Source organism: Callionymus lyra, chromosome 5 (assembly GCF_982586985.1).
Source record: "Callionymus lyra chromosome 5, fCalLyr1.hap1.1, whole genome shotgun sequence".
Lineage (NCBI taxonomy): Eukaryota > Metazoa > Chordata > Actinopteri > Syngnathiformes > Callionymidae > Callionymus > Callionymus lyra.
The window spans coordinates 34741154-34765231 of NC_141822.1; the positions used below are offsets into that span (position 1 = coordinate 34741154).

At 38.0% G+C, this 24078-nt stretch overlaps 1 protein-coding gene across 2 annotated transcripts; it reads right to left on the reverse strand.

Annotated features, from left to right (window-relative positions):
* Positions 1-13939: 13939 nt before the first annotated feature.
* LOC148080436 (homeodomain-interacting protein kinase 1-like) lies at positions 13940-17686 on the reverse strand. Of its 2 annotated transcripts, XM_087792671.1 has the most exons (9): positions 17396-17686; positions 17135-17326; positions 16576-16757; positions 16362-16485; positions 15315-15425; positions 15197-15256; positions 14937-15124; positions 14731-14859; positions 13940-14668 (listed from the first exon to the last, which is right to left on the reverse strand). In XM_087792671.1, the coding sequence occupies exons 1-9, from the start codon at positions 17576-17578 to the stop codon at positions 14626-14628; spliced, it is 1212 nt and encodes a 403-aa protein (XP_087648797.1). In that variant the 5' UTR covers positions 17579-17686; the 3' UTR covers positions 13940-14625. The 2 variants fall into 2 exon arrangements, with proteins under 2 accessions (XP_087648797.1, XP_087648798.1); XM_087792672.1 differs by lacking the exon at positions 13940-14668 and having other exon boundaries at positions 14727-14859.
* Between the last annotated feature and the right edge of the window lie 6392 nt (positions 17687-24078).

Here is a 24078-nt window from a genome sequence, read left to right on the forward strand (position 1 = left end):
CCCTTCTAAAACAGCAAACGCTTCAAGTAACAATATTAGTAAAATTATAACCTTACATTAGAAAATGAGCTCGATACTATTTAGTTTTACTTTGATACCACTTTTGTACACACATTAACTAACTTCCCAAGGTTTAAAGGCTAAATATAACATGACAGAATGTTCTCATTTGTAGTTAAGGGTTGAAGCTTAATAAGGCAGTAACCTTATTTTCAGAGTACACTAGATGTCACTCTCTGTTCTATAATCACTGGCTTTAAACAGCTATTCTACTAAAACTTCACATCATTTTGGATCTGAGGGCACAACCCAATGAACTGTAAATAGGCTACTGCATAATGAAGTTTGATCAGGCCATCATCACTGTTGTGTCTCTACAAAAGTCCTACATCATGGCAGCATGACAGAAATTTGAAGTAAACACTTTGTAAACTTTAAAAACTGTGGACCAGTTTTTGGTGAGCATCCCAGTCAAATATGAAAAGATGAAATAGCGAGGATTTTGAGCGAGCTCTTTTATTCGTTGTATGGAAATACTAAAAATAACCAAATACTGTGTTTTAAATAGTTATTGGTGGGAAATAGCCAAGATGGGAATTATTGAAAACGCACAAGATTTAAAAAAAAGACCTCGGGCAACGTACAGTTAGAATAGAGACACAAGTTCAGCGTTTAAAGCAGTTTACCAGATTTCCTGCCAAGGAAACAAGTGATATTCCAGGCACCTCACACCGCTTTAGGTGATTGATGTTGTGTGTCAAAAAAGCAGAAAATGCTTTTAAGGCCGGAGTGATGTAGAGTCAAAAATACACAAATTAAAACGTTGTTGATTCATTGATTGTATTTGTTTGAGTGACCTTTGTTGAGTGATCAGACAAATGCAAATTGGAGACAAATCAATCTCACTGTCAAGCCCCAGAACCAATTAAGATCAAGTAAATAAATATACAAATCAAATATCCAATTAGCTAATGACATTATTAATGATGCAGTTCTTTTTAATGAGTTTCAATCAGAGGAGAAATCAATCACGTCTTTCTTGTGGTTTGACACAACACAAATGTTGGAACCCACATGTGAAATACATACTGCTATACTATCCTAACACCTTCAAAGCTTTGATTATGATATTTATCACATAGCTGTGGCTCTCATCTCTGGATGCAGATGAAGTTGTTTTTTAACATCAAATCTGTTGCTTCATTTCCAGGCACCTCCCGCGGTGCCAGGAGCTAGATGGTGGCAGACTGACACACTTTCATGCTCGGGCAAAACTGAACAAGTATACAAACTGTGATGGAATCTCACAGTTGGCAGCAGTTAGCAAGATAAAAGATCACAGTGATTCTGACACACTAATGAAAGACCTGTTTACACATCACAGAAGATTTTTTTATGGACATAAAAAAAGAGAGAGTTAATTCTTGCGATAGCTTTTCGGGTTCTGAGGGAACATATGGTGACTTCCTGTTTGCCTATTCCGAGGTCACGTTCAACATGACTGTTATGAAGGCCCATCAAGGAACAATGAATAAATAAATGAAACGCATTCAATTGCCGAAAACGTGACAAAATATGATCAATGACCTAAAAGAAAGAAAGTAATTGTATTTTTCCTATTTAAAAAAAAAGGAAACATACAGCTTATTTATATATGTGTTTTTTAAATGTAACTAACATTTTGAAACATACATTTTTTCTATAAATTCTGAGGCACAAAATTAAATTATGTCCTGCAACAAAAAAAATAATTGATTAATAACAATCAATACACTAAGAAAAAGTGCCGTACAATTAAATTAAATTTAATTATCGTTAAAATACAATACAAATTTGCTGTAATTGAATACGATGCTGTCAGAAATATTTCTTAATGATATATTTGATAGTTTAAATTTGACCTTCATTTGGGCTGCAGGCACTACCAACCTCAGTCCAAACACTCAGGCAGTTATGTAGCTATAGATTTAGATTGTTGGAGGAGTTTTTATACGCCAAGCTTACTCTCTGTCTTGTGTCTTTAATCCACTAGGGATGGGTTAATGAGGCCTCGTGATATGCTCCTACTCCTTTCAAGGTACTTTCATGACATTTTCAACAGATCCAAATTCCTTCACTTGAGGTTTTCTTCCTGCTAAAATGTTTTTTTTTCTGTGCACTGTGGCTCATTGTGATCGGCTGGGATCTGTATATCTCTTTATATATTAAATTAAATTTTAAAAATTTTTGAAGTGTCTTATCATAACTAAGTTATCTCAAGACACTTTACAGTTGTAGTAAGACTATAGTGGAGAAAGGAAAAACGGATCCCAGCAATTCAAAAACGAGCAATGAGCAAATCACTGTGCAGTGACATATAGTAGTTTTTTTTATACTGTAAATTGTCTTGAGATAACTGTTATTATTTACACTTAAATATAATAAATACAGGCATATATGCTTCAACTAGCTATGGTGTGACTACATTTGATGACTCTTTGTCGAGACATTGTTTGGCTTCTAAACTTTTTTGTGCAACATACTACAATTTTAATTTCAGGCAACACTCAAGTGTTACTTTTTCAATCGAAATTTGGTTGCTGAGGGTATATCTAGCTACTTCCCTATTGGGCAACATGACCTACTTTCTGTTCGGATATAATCTAGCTACCTTCTATTTTGGCCACATTAGATTGATCTCGGCAAAAACAGATAACTTTTCCACTCCTTGGCAGCAGCAATAAAGAAACAACATACAGCTAATCAGACTAATTATCTAATTTGGATTGATCCACATTCACATAAGAACAAAACACACTAGAATTATAGACTGCCTACATTTCTCTCCTTCTAAATCTGCCCTGTTGTTGTGATTCTTTTATTTATTTTTTTACATTTTCAACCTCAATTTTTTTAGTCTGCTCAGCAGCTTTTGTGCTCAACTCAATCCCGGATGCACCCTTTCATTGAACCACTCAGCACATCGATCAGTAAGTCTATTTTGAAGCGTGGCAATCGTAATGTTCCCCCGGCACACAAACAGCGTTCCCCTTTGTGTTTTCAATTTTTGCAAAATTTCCTCCAGATTCTCGCCCATTTCCCTGCCAGCTCGTCTGCCCATGTGCCAGGCCGCTCCGTGAGTCTTTGGTTCATCCACGGTTGCTGCTTAGATGCCGAATAAGCTTTGATCGCACTGCCTGTCTGCCAGATTCCTCTCGCTCCATCACTCGTACTACGGCAGGTTGTCCTCCTGAGGTTATCCTGCTCCCCGGTGCTCCAGCAGAAGTGGCTTGCTCCAGAAATCTGAAGTCAATGAGTTACGTGCCGCAGGCCAGAAGCCTCTTTAGACCAGCTTCCATTGTTTGTCCCGCCTTCCACGGCCAACTGACTCCAGTCCAGTTTCTTCACTGTGGACATCAATCTGGGATGTTTCAACCTTTTGCCCCCAACCCTGAGGGCATCCAGTTGTCCTCTTCTCAGATTATCTGGGTCAACATCTCTCCAGCCACAAAGACAATATAAAAAAATATGAATATCCATGATCCTGTTTCAACACTGATTATTTCAATTCAAGAGTAATTGGCCATGTGACACCTATGTAAAATTGTGTCACATCATCACCTCGTAGAAAGAACAAGCAGAGCCAAAAGAAAATATATTGGAAATAAGAGATATTAAAAAATTCTTGGACCTAATGAATGCCAATATTTTATTACAATGTGCAGCTTATATTATGCCCCTTTCACTCATTGTGATGGTCATTTTTGGTTACATAATGTATATTATATATTTTCAATGTTTATTATAAAAAAGGTTTATACACTGGTCTGGAAAAGCGCTAAATAAATACAAATTACTTACTTACTTACATAATTTAATAAGGTAGAAGCTTGTGGTGGCTAATTTACTGTGTATAGAATAACAATAAAATACATTGTGTTCTTTTTTAAGTCCTGAAGTAATTTGGATTGACTTCCAAAATCAAGTCCAACTCCCATTAACATTGCCTCCTATAGGAGGTTAATGGCTTGCCTGATGATGCATGGATCATTTATGATTGTTATACGAGACAGATGCATGGACGTTCTGGAAATGAAGAGAAGTGAACTTTAAATGTTCCAAATGGAGTCAGATGATGTAGAATTGCACTTTGATCATAAAAAAACAGGCGCTTTATTGGCCCTTTGTCGCTCGTAAATCTCATTCTTAATGTGTCCGTCATTTGTCAGTTGAGGTTAAAGCATATTAAACTCAGGCATGAGCAGCCGTTGTTCTAAGAAAAAGTGCGGGTGAAGTTAGTTTATCCAAATCATTCTGTAAAATATATACACCACGGTGGTGTAATCATCCTCAATCTTTAATAATAATTTGCAAAACACTGATGTTTGCCCATTCTAAACCTCTTGGTGCTTTAGCTTGATCTACAGTATACAGCCAGGGGAAGTTACGGCATTCTTCAAGCACAGCTGTTCTGCACTCAAGCGGACATTTGGTTTATAAACTGCTCAAAAACCACTCAACTTTGACAAAATGCCCCATAGGTGTGTGAACTTGAACGGACCAGAAATATGTTTTAATGTTCTTAAAATGAAGAATACACGGTGGAATTCAGCTGACTGTCATGACTTCACAATACTGGATCTGACATCTGTTGATTGTAAACATGAGAAAATAATATTTACTCATACATATGATCTCAAAATAACGTGTGATTTGTTGCTAAAATGGGCGCTATAAACTCTTCTTTAATATCACCCTAATTTTCATTGAAAATGTTTCTATTTTACTGGAATAAATTCATGTTTGGTGGTTACATCACTGGAGAATATTGTTATAATGTCTCTTTATTTGTTGTCATATACCCTGATGGTTTATTGACACAACAGAGGACAGGTGAACACTAATTAACGAGACGGATATCCGACTCTTAATAATTTTGATTATTCTTTTATTTATTTCGATTTTTTGAATTATAACAAAACATGCAGACATAAATTCCGATATGAAAAAAAAAACTGAAAAGAAAACGAAAAAAAAACAAAAAAAACTCACAGAATCTTGCATTCAGTACAATAAGAATACCTATTTATACCAATTTTTGTCCTTATTTCGGTACCTTCAATAGGTTTTTTATTTTTGCGATAGTAAAGAAAACATTTTTCTTTGTCCTTCAATGAATAAGTAATCATATGGAAACATATGAGACGGTATTTTGAACCAGCAACCAATACTGTATCCAGTGATTTAGTGATCAGAGCAATATTTTTTGGCTTGTAAAAGTAAAGGTGCATATCTCTGATCATCATCACATTTTGTTTTATCATCTTCAGGTAGTGAAAAAAATCCTCAGATTCTTGCTTATTTCTCTCTATTTCCACTTATTATCGACTATGGAAGATGGAGCTGGCAACTTAACCTGTTGACATTATACATAACCACACATTTTCCTTTCAGAACAGTGTAAAAAAACTTATTTTAAAATTAAAAATAAATCCATTGAAAACCATCCAAAACTACATTTCATGTTATTTTGAACCAATAAATGTTCCAAAAATTAAATTGAAGAAGAAAAAATAACTCACTTTACCCATACTTTCAGTGTTTGCCAATGTAGAATCTCTTTCCACCACTTATTTATCCTAAAAACCGAAAACCATTCTAATATTCAAAACATTTTGTCCGGCGGTTTGAGAGGAATTTAGATCCGCCAGTCTTACTGACACACACAGACACATGCAGATAGACAGACGCACCTAAACCTTAAATGTATAGACTATCCCATATACTTCACAATAGTTCACGTTCTTTACTTTCATTTATCTTTTAAATAAATAAACTAAATATACTACTTATTAATCAATGGAACTTTTAATTATACGCAAATCAAATTCTTTAGATTGTTGTAAAAAAGAAAACATATTTTCTCTACAAATCAAATTAATTGAATGACTGCAGACACACACGGACAAACTTCCTGATTCAATTTTGAGACTAAGCACATTTCTACTTTCTACCTAATCTTTCATCAATGCATCTCATGCACCACGATAGTGTGAGGGAATCTTCCACACCTCATCATTTATTAACCAAATGAGTGCCGGCATAGCTGCAGCGCTCCATCAAGCCGAGCATTCCTGGTCTCCCAGGACCCGGGTCTGTTGAAACGGGATACGCCCGCAAGACTAACTCCAGTTAATATTTTCAATATTGACACGTTTGCTCTCAACGTTGTTTGAATTGAATTAACCCGGTTGGATCGTAAGAGAGCCGGCAGCTGATATTAAAGCTTCGTTCTTGGATCAACACATCGGGGAGGGAGTAATGGACGCCCCCCTTTTCCCCTTCATACAGGAGAGTGACCCGAGGCGAGAGGGTGTGTGTGAGGCAATAAGCTGGAAAATCTAATATGGTGGCACTGGTTGTCCCAACGGGCTGAGTTCAGATCAGTGTTTAGGTTTTCTCTCTTTCAGTCTCTGAGACTCCTCGCTGCGACCTAAATCTGATTGTAGAGTGCATTGAGCAGCTTTGCTTAAAGTGAAACTAATATGTTGATTGAAGCGCCTCTTAAATTGATCTTTGACCTTATGTGTCATTATGTGTCTGTTTGTACAAAACACTCTTCATTGAAACATTTACATTAGAAAATATCTTGTATACCCCAAACCTACTCTGCTGTGATTGTTTAATCATCGTAGTAAGTAATCAATGCCGGAAGTCTTCACCTCCAAGAGTGATAACAGCTGGCTGGAGGACCAGTGAAGCACATAAATACCTCATAATTGACAAACCTCTCACATGGGAGAACATTATAAAGTAATAACTTCAAAACATCCTCAGGGACTTACTGAATCTTGGTCTTCAACATTTAGAACATGTGAGTGATCTGAAGGCACGTTACAAAAATCTGGAGCAGAACCAAACTAAGCCTGGATGGTCTCTGCTGTGTCCAGCTGGGAGGGAGGTAAGAGACAGGGGGATGGAGATAGAAGGAGAGACAGGGAGAGAAATGAGAACCTTGTAGAGCAGAGAAGCAGGGTCCAGACAGGGCCATGCAAAGGTTTCTGGAACAGGCGGCATTGTCAATGAAAGGTGTAAATTGTTCACCAAATTGTTCTGGAGGTTTTGAGAAGGAAGGTGTTGCATAGGGGCTCCGGGGGGGCGGGCGAGTAAGAAGTGGACAGGTCATGGTTTATAATGTAGGAAAGAGAGACACTGAGACAGCTCAGTGTATAAATAAATCTCCCAAAAATCTAAGTCTATAGTGGTATGACTAAGGGCCAAAGCATTTTACGATTACTCTTAAACATAGAGAGGGTGTCTGTCCTCAAAACTGTGGCCTGTAATTGGTTCTACAGCATAGGAGTTGGATTACTGAAGGCCCTGGCTCCCTAAAACAAGACTGAAAATGTTCTTATTCTTTATTCTTCTTGTTATTGATAAATGCACAACTGACTGGTGAGCACTTTCTCCAGAATAAAGACAAGGTCGGATAGGCCCATAGTTTTCTAGAACCCCTTAATCGAGTGTGTTCACTGTTGATTCTCTGGTGAACATTTATATTTGACACCAAATCTTTTATAAAGTCAGTCTTTTCTATAACCAAACAAAATGACTGTCCTTGTAAAACATGTCTTTCGAGACTTCTAAAGTCAATGTTTGTCCTCTTATTGTTCTCTGTAGTTTTTCCAACTCTGGTGAGCGACAGATACTGCGTCCACATTACAGAATTATTTGGAATATATTTTTGGGCTTACAACCCCAGGCGAGTGAATGGACAGATTACTCATGTCCTGTCATAAACACTCTTCCTTATACAAAAGGCCATTACAACGTTTTGTTCCCTTAACAATTGTCACCACTACAGCTCTCTTTCGAAGCTTCCCCAAATGTTACAGCTGACTGCACAGTGAACTTGTTCTCTGAGGGGTGAGAGACCTCACCCCACCCTGCCTCCGCCAGCACGTCTGGCCCACGTTCACTGACTGTACTACTCTCTGCAGTAGCTAACCGTGAAACACAGAGCTGCATGCTTAAGTAGATGATGGAAGAAGCCAGAACACACTTTGTTCTTGTGGTTCTGTTCACCTCCTGTTTCCACCTGTTTCCTCCACCCTCCTTCTTGCCTTTCCTCCATTTCTTTTGGGAATGTGTTATATTCCAACTCAAAATATCAGTATTGCTTTCTTCATTTTATTCAAGGGCTATATCTTATAACAGCAGTTTAATAATGCAACATGAGTAAATGTTAAAAATGTAGCAAATACTTTACAAGCTTTATATATTTATTATGTTGATAGATATGTGAATAAACTGGCAGACCATTTCAAATTATATATTTCTGTTTAAATTGAAAAGCAAAAAGGAAATGTATGTAAACTGCACTACTAAAAATAGCCAATGATTTTAGTTTCTGAGGGAGGGCGGTAGATATGACTTCATGAAATACCTATTGAGGTTCACAATGGCTTCATTCGTCTTCTTTGCTTTCCCTTCAGTTTTGATTAAACAAGTGTGATGGATCTGGCCATCATTAGGGAGACTGAGGGGCCGACGGATCGGAGCCATCACAAATCAGCTTTATGTGGGAAGAGCATGGAGTGGGCCTGACAGCTTTACAGCTCCTGTGATATTAATGGAGTGAACCATTTTACATTGCTTCGCCCTGCAGCCGTTTTTGCACAAGACATATGGTAACTGGGAGACGTTATAGATCTCTGAATCCATGTTGTGAATATTTCCATTTGTGTGCGCTTAGTCAGAGCATTACTCATTACATGTTTAGGTGTTGCCTTGTGCTGCTCTCACAATAACTGACTCCAAATTAGGAGAAGCTGAATTATTGTATATTTTGCTTCTCTATTTCCCACAACAAGGAGACATTGATTTATGTTGGCTTTTTGATTACTTTTATTACATTCTTGTTAAATTGATGTGTAAATTCCAATTGTTATTCTGATTACAGGAAAGAGTCTGCTGGAAGGTTGCTTCAACAGTAAAGGGAATGGGCTGCTAATGGTTATGAACAGTTATGAACTTGTTTAATTGACTTCTGAGCTAATTAATTGACATCCAGCCCACAATGGAAGCGGGAAAGTGCAGAGGTATCCAGGCTAGTCTAGGGGTTAGCTCTCATTGGCTGGCTATCCCTACCATTAACATTACCATCAACAAAATACAAACATAAACAAACAAACATTCAGCAAAACACAGTGGAGATATTTAAGATACAAGTAGAGATAAACCACTACTTTCTCGAAATTACCACACTTGCAAAAGTAGCAGCTAACTTTGCATTATAACTTTTGTCAAAACTCGTTCACAAATAACGCAATAACAACAAAATAGTTGTATAACTTTCATCATTTCGGGCACCATTCCCCATGATATGGGTAAGCAGTAAAAATGGATTTAATTGATCAGTAATCTATTGTTCATCAACATGTTTTGTTGTTTTTTTTTTTTGTTTTTTTTAAATAGAACCATCATTATTGTTTAAAATTGCAACTGAAGAGTCATTTTGTAAATTAGACTCAAACTATGAAATAAAAGACACTTTATGTTATTAAAATTATGTTATTAATATGTGACTCAAGACTGCTGTTTTACTATTAGAAAACTACACACATTTGTATTTATAGTGGCCTGTGCTACATTCAAGGGTTAATTCTCTAACGTCAAGAGGCCTCAAGGCCCTTGTAAAGCTAGCAGGCTGATATTTATATGACATTCAGATGGTCTCCTACTATTGGTGTGAGAAATGTGGTATCCATCGGTCCAAAAATGAGTGGGAGGTTGTCATTCTCCTGTCAAGATGGTCTCTATATAATATATATATATACTATATAATAACTAAACCTGATCTTCCAGGAATATGGGCAACTTTTTTTTCTACTTGGACCTCAGAGCTAATATTTGATAATTCTGAGTTGAATTGTGGTTATTTGATGTTGCTATGAACTTGTTCCCTGCGGCCCCTGGGGGTCTGAAAATGAGCATGATAGTTCACACTAGACTCAATATCAATTTTTGTTTAAGTTTGTGTTCAAATCTGGAAATGGAAATGAAAGAGTTAATTCTCTAACTACATGAGACTGGTATTTGAGACCCTGTGACACTAGAAGGCTAATATTTGATTTACGCTACTTTGGTTTGGGAGGGGCTATCATTATGGTTCCACCAGCATGTTATTTTATCAGTGTCAAAGGTCAAACAGACCAGGTTTCATTGGTCTGAAAGTCACAGAAGACCAACAGTCCTGAAGAACTTGGTCATGCCTTGAGTATAAGTGTTATAGTTAGTATAAGAGTATAAGACTCAATATCAAGCCTGTGTTTGGCATTCTAGAACTGGTCTGATCATGAACATGCAGAGTCACGGGGCTGCATCTAAAGTTTGGTGTATATAAAATAAAACTGAGGTAGGAGGACTCACTGCTGTTTTAGAAGGCCTCAGGCTTCAGTGGTCAACTCCTGCTCCCTTAAAGAAATCCACTGAAGACTGTTAAATGTTTATCCCATTTTACATGAATATCATTTCTGAGAGGATTTTTTTTTCCAATAAATGTATGTATTTGTAATCCAGCTTGTGTTGATGTCATGCACATCACAAACAACTTAACTAGTAAACTTTAAAGGCTTACATGCCTTTGACACTGGATAAGCTATTAACTCCAATATGAATATTGTACATGAGCTGATTTTTATCCCCCTGTCATAATAAAAGATATGAACTCTTATCATAAAAACTTCATTTTCATTATTTAATAATTCATTGGTATCAATTTTAGGCAACTCTGATGTTACAACTGCATTGATCATGTTGGGATGAATACTATGGGACCATTATTCAAAATGACATTAATCAAATTGTGCTTTATTACAGGTTTCATATCAAACAATTGTTCACAGATTCTGGTCTGAATCATCGTTCGAGTGATGTCATGCTGCTTTGCTCCTGCTCCTAAAATGCTCTGAAGATCCTTCAAAGCCTCAGCAGTCAGGCCCCATAGTGTATTTTAAAGAACAAGACAATACGACTATTTTAAAATATTTCTCTTCCTGCACTCTCCTTATTGCCATAACAATGTCGAATCCTCTTCTCTTTGTTCGAAAGTCAACAGAACCTGGGAAAAAGTTGTATGATTATGATCATTTGAAGTTTAAAATCTATTATAAAAGATTCTTCAGTCTGGTGTACCTACCAGCTTGATGGGCACGACCAAGTGTTTCCAACAACAGAACCCAGAACATTTTTTGCTGATTCCACCCCATGGCCATAAGCGTCAGCATGTCAGCGCTACCACAGAAATGTATTTATCATTATTACCAAAAATGACTATTTTAATTACCAAAGTGTGTATGATGTAACCATCTCACCTGCTTTTGACATCTCTTTGGCGGTCACAGCTATTCAAGAGAGGAAGGAATTGACCTCTTCGACCTCCGATGGTTAATCACCTGTCTGATATGCAGCACTCCATCTCACCTAGAAGAGAACATGGAATTGCATTTTAGATTATTTACATGATGGGATGTGCTGTAGGTTTAAGTTTGTGTTCACTTTGCTTTCTTCAAATTTAAAGTCATGGGCTTTGGCATGAACCACAGGGAGAACCTCATAATCACAGCCAAATAAAAAACATATATCCATAAACGCAATCTCAATAAAAGGGTCTATTTTCATACACAAGCGCACCAGAGTATAAAGAGGATCAAGTTAAATAGCAGTGAGAGTGAGTCCAGTATTACTCCGCGAGAGGCTCTGGACTGCGGCAATGCGTGAAAAATCAAAGCTTCAAAAAATACAAATGAAGGACTGTAAGCACAACGGGTGTAGAATCGCACTGTCGACATTTAACATTTCAAGTGCGCTTCATAGTTTGAGAATTACGGTAGCCAAATGTCAACCATTGACGTGTCACGGTACCATGGCAACAAAGAGTTAGGCTTAGAGACGGGGAGACCATAGACCATTCAGGTCGGCAGTAAAACCTCCGGCACCATCACACTGAACACAGGGGCCCCCAAAGGATGTGTGCTGAGCCCCCTCCTCTTCACTCTGCTGACCAATGACTGCACTCCATCATACAGCTCCGACCTTTTCATATAGTTTGTAGACGTCAGCGAACTACGCAGCCATCTACTCGTGGGGGCGGGGGGAGGGACTGAGGAGGGAGGGATGGACTTTGCTACAGTACATTCGGTTTTTATGTTGCCATATCTTAATTTAATACTTGTTTTTGCACTAAACTTAAACAAGGCCTTTTTATTTTATTGTTGATTGCATTAAAGTTTATATTACATTTTAGTATTATTATTATTTTTATTTTATTTTATTTTTATTTTAGTGCAATAAAACATATTTAACAACCAAGACATTTAGTCACACTTTATTCGTTTATTGGAGAGGCTGGAAACGCACAAACAGGGTTTAGTAACAGATCTCTACTACAGTTGCAATGTTTGTTTGTGAACGTCTACACACAAGGGGAGTCTGTCACTTTAGGCTGCTACTGATTCGCGAGACACAGATTCGCTCAGTGAATGAGGATTCATGGTCAGCTGTGAACACACCTCAAGATCTTCTCTTCTTTTTTTTCTTTTTTTTTGCATTGTTCCTCAAGTGCAGTGAATGTGAACCTCGGGTCTGAATCATTAAACCTAGTAACGGATTGTTTGGCTGCGTTCAGTTGACTGTACTGAATCACTAGAATCAGTTCATTAAAATGATTCGTTCAAAAGATTCGTTCAGTTCGTTCATTCACCAAATCACTAACTCAGTGCTTATGGAGCCCTGACTGCAATTTATTCTACTTCCTGAACACAGCCAAACAATCAGTTACTAGTTTTAATGATTCAGAACCGAGGTTAACATTCACTGCACTTGAGGAACCGGTGCGTTCACGGACAAGGACCAGTGACATTCGTGAGGAATTAGCAAATAGAGAAGATCTTGAGGTGTGTTCACAGCCGAACTTGAATCCTCGTTCACTGACCGAATCCCTGACGCTCGAATCACCGGAAGAGAATCCTTTTCACTGAACGAATCTTTTGCGAATCCCCGGATGAGAATCCTCGTTCACTCACTGACCGAATCTTTTGCGAATCCCTGGATGAGAATCACCGGAATAGAATCACCGGATGAGAATCCTCGTTCAGTCAAAAATAATAATAATACTAAAATGTAATATAAACTTAAATGCACATTCCACGTTCCCCCTACTATTTGCACTGAACTGCACTACCTCATGGACCAAGTTCCTTAATTTCGTTCATATTCTGTTTAATATAAATCGTGTTGATTGTTTAATTTATGTCTTGTTGATGGTTTTATTTAATGTCCTTTAATTATTTCGTTAAATGCAATTTCATATGAGCTGTATGTCGTGCATATAGTTTATTTGACAACTAAAAAACTTGAACTTGATTTAACCTACTGTATGCCCTCCACCTTTAATTTGCTTAATAAGGTATCATTATAACATTTTCTTAACAAAAAACTTCAATATTCTGATTTTAGCCTGTTAACCATTGTTTTATCTCTGGGTTAAGGTGACCCGAATGGCCAAAAACAAATTTGTTTGAGGTATCCCATGTTTCAGGGTCAAGGTGAACCACCTCCCTGGCACCATAAATACATATGCAGTGGTTGAGGTTGTTCACCTTAACCCAGAGAAAACACAAGGGTCAAATTATTAATAAGCCTTTAAATGCATTACACTAGATTTAAATGTCCTTAAAATGTCATACAACCAAATATACTATGTGTCAGATGGTGAATGATTAATAGGTTGTAAAAAGGTTGTAAAAAAGAAAGATGGATGAAAGGCACTCGACAAATACTAGATCAAGCGTGATAGGAAGAGAGGATATAATGTTGAAATAACAGAACACAATATTGAAGGACAGTTTAATATTAAGGTCAATTTTACTCTGAACATTGTGACTGTGAATCGCAACATTGGGTTGAACTTCTTCACTCCATCATTGTCTTTTCCCACCACTGGTATTAAACAAACATGTTAACCTCTGGCTTAATTAATTTGCTTTACCTTCAACACTACATCTACAAAACCATGAATTGATTTTGGAACTTTTCTCAATCTATCATGAGCTTAACGTAAATAATTGATCAGGAAGCACCAGACCAACATATTGCCATTGCCTATTTCTTGCAAACAATTTTACACTTTAAAATATTATCACAGATTGCTGCTTCGCTGGCTCGATTAATTTTTAAATAGTCTAAATATGTCAATGGAAACTTAAGCACAAGAATGCTTTTGCAGACATTAAAAATACAATCTTACATTTCTAATGTGTAGTTAAATAAATCATTTCTACAAATTATATTCATATGACAAATTACACTTTTTTTGGACTGAAAACTCGGTCTTGACACTACAGTTTGGTGTGAGTGTTAGTAGAGTTGGAGGCAGACCATAGACAACCACAAATAGCTCGGCTTTGACCATGTTATTTTTTCTGTGGTTCTTTGTCGTCTCTTTTTATCATTTATAAAGTCGGGGGGTATTATGAGGTAATGTTAATCCTTAACACCCTTTTAGACTTCCATTTGTAAGTGTTGCGCCTCATTTTGTCGGTCATCTTCGACCAGCTCTATTTGCAACTTCAGGTGACTAGTTGATTATAATTCTACTGTTAAATGCTCCATATCTGTTGCTTGGTGTCTAAAAAAAGAGAAAAGCATTTGTTAAATGTTATTTAATCTTCAAACTTTTATCAACACTACCTTTTCTTGTTGCCTTCATATTTTTTTGTAGATTTGCTTTGGTCAGATTGTTCTGGGACGTTTAACAGAGTGGGTTCCTGGCTGACTGGTCCAACCAGGTGATCCATGTAGTCAAAGCAGGTTTCAAAGCTGAAACAGCAGAAAAATTAAACTGAACCTATGCTGAGACAGAAGGCTACGTTAATCAGATAAAAGTGGATATTTACTAGGTGCAATTGGCAAAAATCTCCTCAAAGTGGCTCATATTGATGAAAGCATCCTGAAGAATTTGAGTGGGAGAGATCCGATCGCCTGGATTCACCTTGAGCATCATCTTGAGCAACTCCACAAAAGTGGCACGGTCGTTTATCTCAGCACAAATGCTTCCTCTGAGGTGTGAATGCAGAGGCACTTGCTGAGGAAAATTCAATCCAGATTATTGAACATTGTCCTCTTTTCTCCTCTCAAAGAAAAAGAAAAAACCTACCAGGAGATAGTCTAGGCTGTTTATGGTGTGAGATTGAACTGGTCCGTTCTGAAGCAGCGACTGTTGAGGGTAAGCTGTTAACATTTGAATATGAACAACACAAAATAGAATACTTTACCTTCACACTCCAAACTCCAGTGTGGCCTAAACGGAAAAACTGTGATGTTCGCATGCCGGTGTGGAGGAGGTAGTTTGATGGTTTGCCCAGTGTGTGTAAAATACGAAGCATCTAACAGAACAATAAAGTTACAATTTAGCCAACATGAATCGACGTGATAATGGAATTCTACTTCTAAAGATTTTCTTTGGGCAATAAAAAAGGTTTTATCTAAATTGCCTGAGCTGAATATGCTACTAGAGAAATCACAGACTAGCTTGCACCCAAGCTTGATAATGCAGGGGGATTTATTTATTCAAGCTCTGCAACTATGATGTGGTTACCTCTTTCTGTTTCTAAAAGGCAGAGCATGAGTAGATCCATGCTCTTGTCCAGTAGATGCTGCTGGCTGATACCTTCTTAAGGTGACAACACAAACAAATCCAGATAATTTCAGTCAAAAAGAATATACATCTCCTATTTATCAGCTCAAATGATGATGTGGCACTAAATAGCTTTACATAGAGTATGCTTGAAATTTGAATCGATAGTAATTTAAAAAAAGATTACATCCACATCTCTATAAGAGCCCTCTGGAGATGACTAGTGTATTTAGGAGAATTATGGAAAATAAAGATAATGATAGAGATGAATTTGAATGTGGTAAAAGTTGGGATGCATTTATAGTTTAAGGAAAAATAATGATTAGTCTTGAGTCATGATTACAATTTAAGTATTTGACACCAACCACAGACGTTAAGACCAGGTGATTTACGACACTGCGTTCTGTTCTACTCTCATTTCCTATGAAGACGTGCCAGTTATGAACTCTTCGATAAATATAAATACATTTCAGCATGCAGATTGGACTGTGTTTGAAATTATTGCCCCTTGTGTGGTTAAGTTTGACTCCATACTTTAGGTAAAAATAACTAGTTTACTGAAACTGTGGTGGTTCAACAAAAAACTGCACAAAGGTACTCAGAGACTTGAGCTGGATTTTATCACCCCAGCTGCCTTCTTGGAGAGAACAGACAAAACAGATGAGGCTATAATTGTTGCGCTTACCAAATCATAATTATCTTTTGCAGGAAACAATGGCTCTCCTAAGAACATTTCCACTGCAATACAGCCGAGAGACCACACATCAATTGACTCAGTGAAGGTCGCCTCTATCACAATCTCTGGAGCCCTGACAGAAAGAAGGCAAGAGAAGCATTACAACCATTACAACCTCTACATTTACTTAATTTAATTTGCAAAAAGTTGCCTCCTCACTCACCTATACCAGAGCGTCTGGAGTGAAGGGCACACGTTTCCTTCAAATACCACAGTGGCTAATCCAAAATCAATTATTTTGACTCGGGGGGGATGTTGATAGTGATCCACCACCATGATGTTTTTAGGTTTCAGATCTGCATGAGCAACCTTGTGGCCTTGCAGGAAGTCCAAGGCAACAACTAGCTAAATGAGAAACCGTATGAACAAAATTAATAAAAATCCCCTTTAAGGTTCAGTACAATCAGGTTAGAGAGACACTTTTGCACTTTAGCTGCTCCGATGCTAGTAATTTTACTGATATTCTCAATATGTGTTCTCAGTGGTGGTGAGAATCTAAATACAATAGGTATCAAGTCACTAACTGTGATGGCAGAACAGTCACCTAAACCATGCCAACTAAACCATACTACAAACAATTGAACCAATCGTTGACAGCCTCTATTGTTAGTTTAGTAAAGGTGGGCCACTTGATCACTGTTCTGAGATTAAATGTTATTTTCTGTGATTGGACAAATCTTTAAAATGTTTTGCATGAAAACTATCATCGTACAAACATGTACCTGCTTCAAAATGGGACGTATCTCTTCCAGACCAAGTCGTCCAGACCTGGATCTCATCTGAAAATCATGCAGATCCTCATCCAGGAGCTCGAAAGTCAGACAGTAACAAGACTTCCAGCTGAAGGCTTCGTCCCACCTGATAATATTGAACTTGTCCGAGTTCTGCGATCTCAGCATCTCCATCATCTGACCCTGTTGTGGCAGAAAATATGTAAAAAAAAAATAGCAACATATTTGGGCTAGGATGATATATATCAGCACCTCTTCTTTAGCCCTCTCAAAGAAGCTAGCCTTCCGGGTAATTTTCAGAGCAATGTTCTCATTAGTGGCCCTGATACGACAGCTGGCCACTTTTCCAAAAGTTCCCCTCCCAACTATGCAGTCCACATGGTATTCAGAAGAGCTGGAGCTTATCACAGTTCCACTGTGACATTTCGAGTTCATAATCAACGGGCAAATCGTTTATGCCGTATATTAGTTCATAAGATACTTCAAATGTACAACACCACATTTAAAAGTGCAGTAATCATTTCAGGATATTTTACTGTAGCCTAAAACTACACGGAGTACATCGAACTCCAATACTATCCTGTTTTTTTTTAACAATGCCTCAGAATGCTTATTTATAAAACTGTGCCTGGTAAATTAAAGTACAGATGTGTCAAGATGAAAGGCGTCAACTTCAAAAGCACTCTTGGAATCATCAAAGAACAAACTCTACAGTAAAAAGAAAAAAATCCAGTGACAACCAACACTTGAAGAGCAGTGTCACAACCTATTAAGCTCCAAATCTTAACATGCAAGTCTGTTCAGGATGAGTTCAGATACTGAGAAGGGGTTCAAAAACCTAGAGGTGAAGGTAGGTGAGAAGGAGAATATCATGCAGGTGGAGATTGTGTTTACAAAAAAAAAGATTCATGACTCACATGTTAATGTGTTAGCTAAGGATAGTTCATCTAAAACAAACAAGCTACAACAACCAAGCTACAAACAATCTGGAGTAGCCAAGCTGTCGTCCTGTTGTTGTTCTTATAATTATCATTATTGTTTGGGTTTTTATTTAAAAAATGTGAACTGTTGTATATGTTTGTCCTGAACTGCTGTGGCAAAATAAAATTCCCCCAAATTGGGAAGAAAAAAGGCATATCGTATCTTATCTTACTTCATCTAATAAAGTTGCTGTTCCCTGACAGTGATGGGTCAATGGGGCTTCTTAAAGCAGTGCCACCACTCTCTGACCTATTATCTTTTGTTTTGAACAGATATTCTATTTAACAATCCAATCATGTTTAAACTGAGACCTACTGACCTCTGAAAAATAGGAAATTGCCCCAATCCCATTTATTTCCTCAACCGTCTTCTTCACTCTTCGAGCTCAATCCTCACAGCTGGCCTGTAAAACCAGTGGTTGAGGGTAATTTGAACTTAGAAATGGGGCGAAACTTCATGGAGCTTCATCAGTCAACCACTACCTTGTGATGCCTTGCGTCATGTGTTGTTCTCATGATGTAGTTCAAGACAACGCCTGCAGACGGGCTCCATGCTTGGTTCTGCTTTTCTATTGCTCATGTTGATTGTAAATACTGTTTCTTGTCATATTCAAGACAGGCAAACTGAATATCAGATCTACCACTCCTGAGGATTTATTTCCTATAATTCTAACTCCAATGGAAGGTAGTTTGGTAGAAAATGCCATCAACGTTGTTTTTGTGAGCCAAAACAGATCATAGAGATCAAAGGGAGTCAACACAACAAAGACGGGGAAGCATTCTGGATTTATTCTCCACCAATTGCAGACCCTTTTATTCCCCCTGCTAGTTTGATACATCATTCTGACAGGTGTTGACTTAACCTGGGGTCTCTTGTTATTGTTATTGGTGAGTTCAACAAAGGAAACCTCACGCACGAATTGCCCAAATACCGTCAACCCATCACATACCAGGGTGAGTTAGAGGCCCTAGTTCAGAAAACTGATGAGAGAGAGAAGAAGGTCACATTCAGGAGTGGAGACTAGAGAAGTGTTCAAGGCTTCATCTGGATGGTGCGACACAGTAAATGCTTTTATTCTGAAAAGCATTGTCACAGCAGGAGCACCTTCCATTTCCTCAACCTGGACACTCACAAGAACCCCATGCCACCCACAATAGTCGTCAACATTAAGAAGGACCTGTAAGGATATTCAGGAGACAGAAGATTGGAAAGGCACTAGGACCCAACTCTGTTCTCACTCTACCTTAAAGCACAGGACAGACTAGCGGTCTCTTGTGTTCACAGACATCTTCAACAGCTCACTGAAGACCTGTCATGTGTCAGCATGCTTCAAGTCCTCAATTATTTTCCTGTTTCCATAAAGAACAAGACAGTCAAAACTTGGCTTCCGGAGCCAACAGGTTCGTTGACCATGCTCTGAACTTGGGACTGCACTATGTCCTGCAGCACCTAGATGTAGCAGGATCCTGAATGTGGACTACTCATCAGTATTCATCTTTGACGTCCTCTAGAACAAACTTTCCCAGCTAGACGTGCCCAACCGCCTGAACAGATGGTTCATCCACTAGTTTATCCAACTGCTTTGACATCTTCAAAGTTAGGAATGTAGTTAGTGTTGAACAACCAAAAGAAAGTAAGCTAGTTCTGTGATGAATTGTTATTACTCAAACAAATGAATTTGTAAATTAGTTGGTGAAAAAATGAAAACAATAAGATAAATTATATGATTTATACGAAGTTGGACATGAAAATATATATTTTGTGTGTTTTGCATACATGAATACAACACCATAAAATATATTCATCTTCTTACACTTTTATTAATGCATTAAATTCATTCTGTGTATCATGTGTTGTTTTTTTTATTGATTGACAGCACACATTACTTATGTTTTTATTCATTCTTTGATTCATTTTCTATGCTTTTAATCTCTTATGGGAATCACGGGGGGCTGGAGCCTATCCAAGAATCTACAGACGAGAGGCGGGAGACAACCTGGACACCACGCCAGTCTGTGGCAGGGCACACAGAGACAAACAACCATTCAAACACATTTATTCCTACGGAAAATTTCCCAAGTTCCCAATCAACCTCAGTATGTTTTAGGACTGTAGGAGGAAACCAGAGTAAACCAAAGTAAAACAGAGAGCACATACAACCTTCACACAGAAAGGCCACAAGTTGGCTCCCTCCCAAACTGGAAGCGAACCGGCAACCTTCTTGCTGTGTGAGGTGATCACGCTAAGCACTGCGCCACTGTGCGCCCCCTTTTTTGTTTTTTAATGTCTTGTTGTTTTTCTATAGCAGTTCATCTGTCATGCTTAGTATTTTGGAACCATTAAAATGAGCTTGTGTTGCTGTCCAATTATTTTCTCTTCTGACACTTTGGGGTTGAAGCAAACAGGCTGTTAAGAATGTACTTGCTCTAGTTAATGTGAAAGTAACAGGAAACGTAAAGTGTGCCTGATAAGAGGAGCCCTGTAGGTAATGCATTTAAACACACCCACTTGACTTTCAGCATACAGAATCATTGTTGCGCTTGTCTGAAATAGCAGGTTGTCATTACCAGCTCAAGTTTGACTGTTTGCTCCGATGATGTGTTATACGAGCCGCAGATGCTGTCTCTATTTTTGGATTCAGATTCAAACGGAAACTGTCTTGTTTATGAGTATGAAGTAAACTTGTTTACTCAAGTCATTCTTCAAATGGTTGCAAAAAGATGTTTTCGAATACAGTTGGTGTTTTGATTTGATTATGTGGGTAAAATGACGACAGGTGTGCCGCGGTTCAGCTGGTGCAAGCAGAGAAACATTACAAACAACTGTTTTGTATTCCCTGCTCTCTTCCGGAGACACAAGGCAAGCCAAGTAATATGTTTTACATTTTTGAAAATGAAACGTTAAAATAAGAAATGTCAGTTCAGTGTTATCGATGTCAGCATGATTTGTATTTATTTGTTTATAAACCTGTAGCAAATCACCTTGACAGACAAGTAATAGCTCACAGAAAACTTAGATTTGAATGGGTATTTAACAGTAAATAAAATACAATAAACTTTATTTTAAATGAAAAATAAATATTGCATTGTATAATATAAGGTATTCTCTCCATATCAAATTTTAGTTTAACTATGACTCGTCTGTTTTTCTTCCAAATTTCTACTTGCTTGTCTTTTCAGCTCAGACTGTAGCCATTACACGTTTTTTTCAATTCCAAAATAAATTGAGGCCCATTTTCGGATTATTTGGCAGCAGGTAGGCGAACGTTCTGCAGTGTTTGTTGGTCCAGTGCAGTAGTGTAATGGACTGTCACCTCGGTGCTGCGAACATTCACATTATAATGATGCCACCTAATGGAGGTGTATCGAGCAAATAGCAGGGGACCTTGCTCCCTCTTTTCTTCTCCATCTTTCTCTCCAGCCCGACTGATCAGTGCACAACCCAGCGTTCGTCTGCTCTCTTAAAAGAATGTTTTCCTGGACACTGGAGTGCTCGCTCTGAGTCAGGGCCACTTGCTCTCTATAAACAGAAGGTTGTGACCTCTTAAGACAAGCTAAGTACCATTAGATATTCTGTTGCTATGAATCGGACTCAACTTCAAGTCGTGCACTTACAAGTTTCTAGAGCGCCTTGACCCTTTTGATCAGGAGTTTGATGTTTGAAGAGGCATTTATTATGAGGACACCTCACCGCGGGAGCCTTAAAAAGTGTCTCATTATTTTTTCGCTCTTGTTAGTCGTTGTTGTCGAGCACACTTGTTTGTGAGGAACCAATTTGTTACTAATTTGGCTACAAAGCAGTTGGATGGTCAGGCAGCAGAAAATCTTCTAATTAGTCCTGATATAAACAGTTTTTTTGGTTCACTTACGTCAAGTTGGAAACATTACCAGTCATTGTCTAGGACATTGGCTGTTGACCCCTAACAGTGAGGTTCATAGATTAAATAAAAACCAAAAATGGCTTCTGTGAGTCACAGTTGGTGAGAGTTCATGCTAGCTAATTAAAGAAAGGGACAACCTTTACCGGTCCCTAGTTTCTATGTCGATTTTCTGTTATTGAAACAGTAACTTTTTTTAAATCCAGTCTCAAAGTGCATAGTAAGTAAGTAAATAAGTAATTTGTATTTATATAGCGCTTTTCCAGACCAGGGTCACTTAAACAATAAAAATAATACTCAATAAAATATATACTTAAAAGGACAGGACAACACCGAGAATAACACGGGAGTTCCAAAAATCAGGGAAAAGGCTGCACAAATAAAAATGTCTTCAGATGTTTCTTCAGGGAGTCAGTAGACTCCATCAAGTGCAAAGAGAGAGGAAGATCGTTCCAAAGCTTAGGAGCAACAGCCTGGAAGGATATCTCTCCTCTGGTCCTGAACCGTGTGAGAGGAACCATCAGTAGATTCTGATCCACAGACCTCAGAGCCCGAGCTGGGGTGTAAGGCTGGATCAGATCACTGATGTAAGGAGGAGCCTGACCATGAATAGCTCTGAAAGTAAGAACCAGAATTTTAAAGTTGATCTTGAAAGAAACTGGTAGCCAGTGAAGAGTTTTAAGGATCGGAGAATGGGAGTTCTTCTACTTGAGCGGGTCAGAATTCTCGCTGCAGAGTTCTGTATCGACTGCAGGCGAGACAGCTCCTTCTTGTTTAGACATGAAAACAAACTGTTGCAATAGTCCTGGCGAGAAGACACAAACGCACGAATAACAAGCTCCAGATCATGTTGTGACACCATTTTCCTAAGTATAGAGATTTTTCTCAGTTGAAGAAAACAGATATGTTCAGTTTTCTGCAGTGTTGAACTTGGAAGATCATTCCACAGCTTGGCCTGTATCAACTGCAGGCGAGACAGCTCATTCTCGTTTAGACACGAAAATAAACTGTTACAATAGTCTAAACGAGAAGACGTTTAAAGCTCTTGCACCCCACTTAAAATGACAGATGTTGCGAGGTGTATCCTCTTTGGGAAAATGGGTGGAGGAACCAGGGCAGACCTAGCACAAGCAAAATTGCAACTCTCAATATCTCCTCAGAATACCTCAGTACTCACCAGGACTAGCTGGGGTGGATTTCTGTGACAAGAGCCTTGTTACTTGACTGTCAGATAAGTGGCAGAAAATGGATGGCTAGAGTTCACCACGTCCAACAAAACACATGTTCTCGTTAGGCAGACAAAAGCTAGAATATCTCCAATAAAGGCTTTTATATTTGCAAAGCTAAAAAGCTTGACACCTGAGTGAAGGGAACATGCTGTGATAAATCTATTTGCATAATTTCACTTAGCTGCTCTCAGTGGCAATGAAAAACAAATACAGTGATACATTAGTGCTTCAGTCTACATTAGGAACAGCTGTTGACTACCAAGTTATGTTTGGAACATGATGTGATCTGCCTGTGACTCACCGAGAGGATGTGTTTGTGGGGTGGTAGAGAAATAAAAAATAAATAACAATTCCGCCTCAGTTGAGTGTCTGTGAAACTGAATTTGAATTTGTGTTTTAGACAGGTGTGAGTGACACGTCCAGGGAGAAGGTAATGTGCTAATAGATGCCTGTTTATAGGTTTGTGTAGGAATAGGAATAGGAATTGTGTTTTGGTTTCTGGGGTAATAAGTAGTAGAATGGTTGTTTTTGTTGAGCAGTGCAAGATGAGACAGACAGTCTCATAGCCTTGTCTGTCGGAAATGCTATAAGAATATATATTAAATACAGATATGCTGCAGAAGTAAGTAAGTAAGTAATTTGTATTTACTGTATATAGCGCTTTTCCAGACCAGGGTCACAAAGCGCTTAAACAATCAAAACAATACTCAATAAAATGTATACTTTAAAGGTCAAGATAATATTGAAGGTGAACATAGCGAGGGACCACTGTATTCAATGATCTGAAATTATTATTATTTTTCACATGGTTCTGTTACAAAGTAATTTACATATTTATAATATGACAT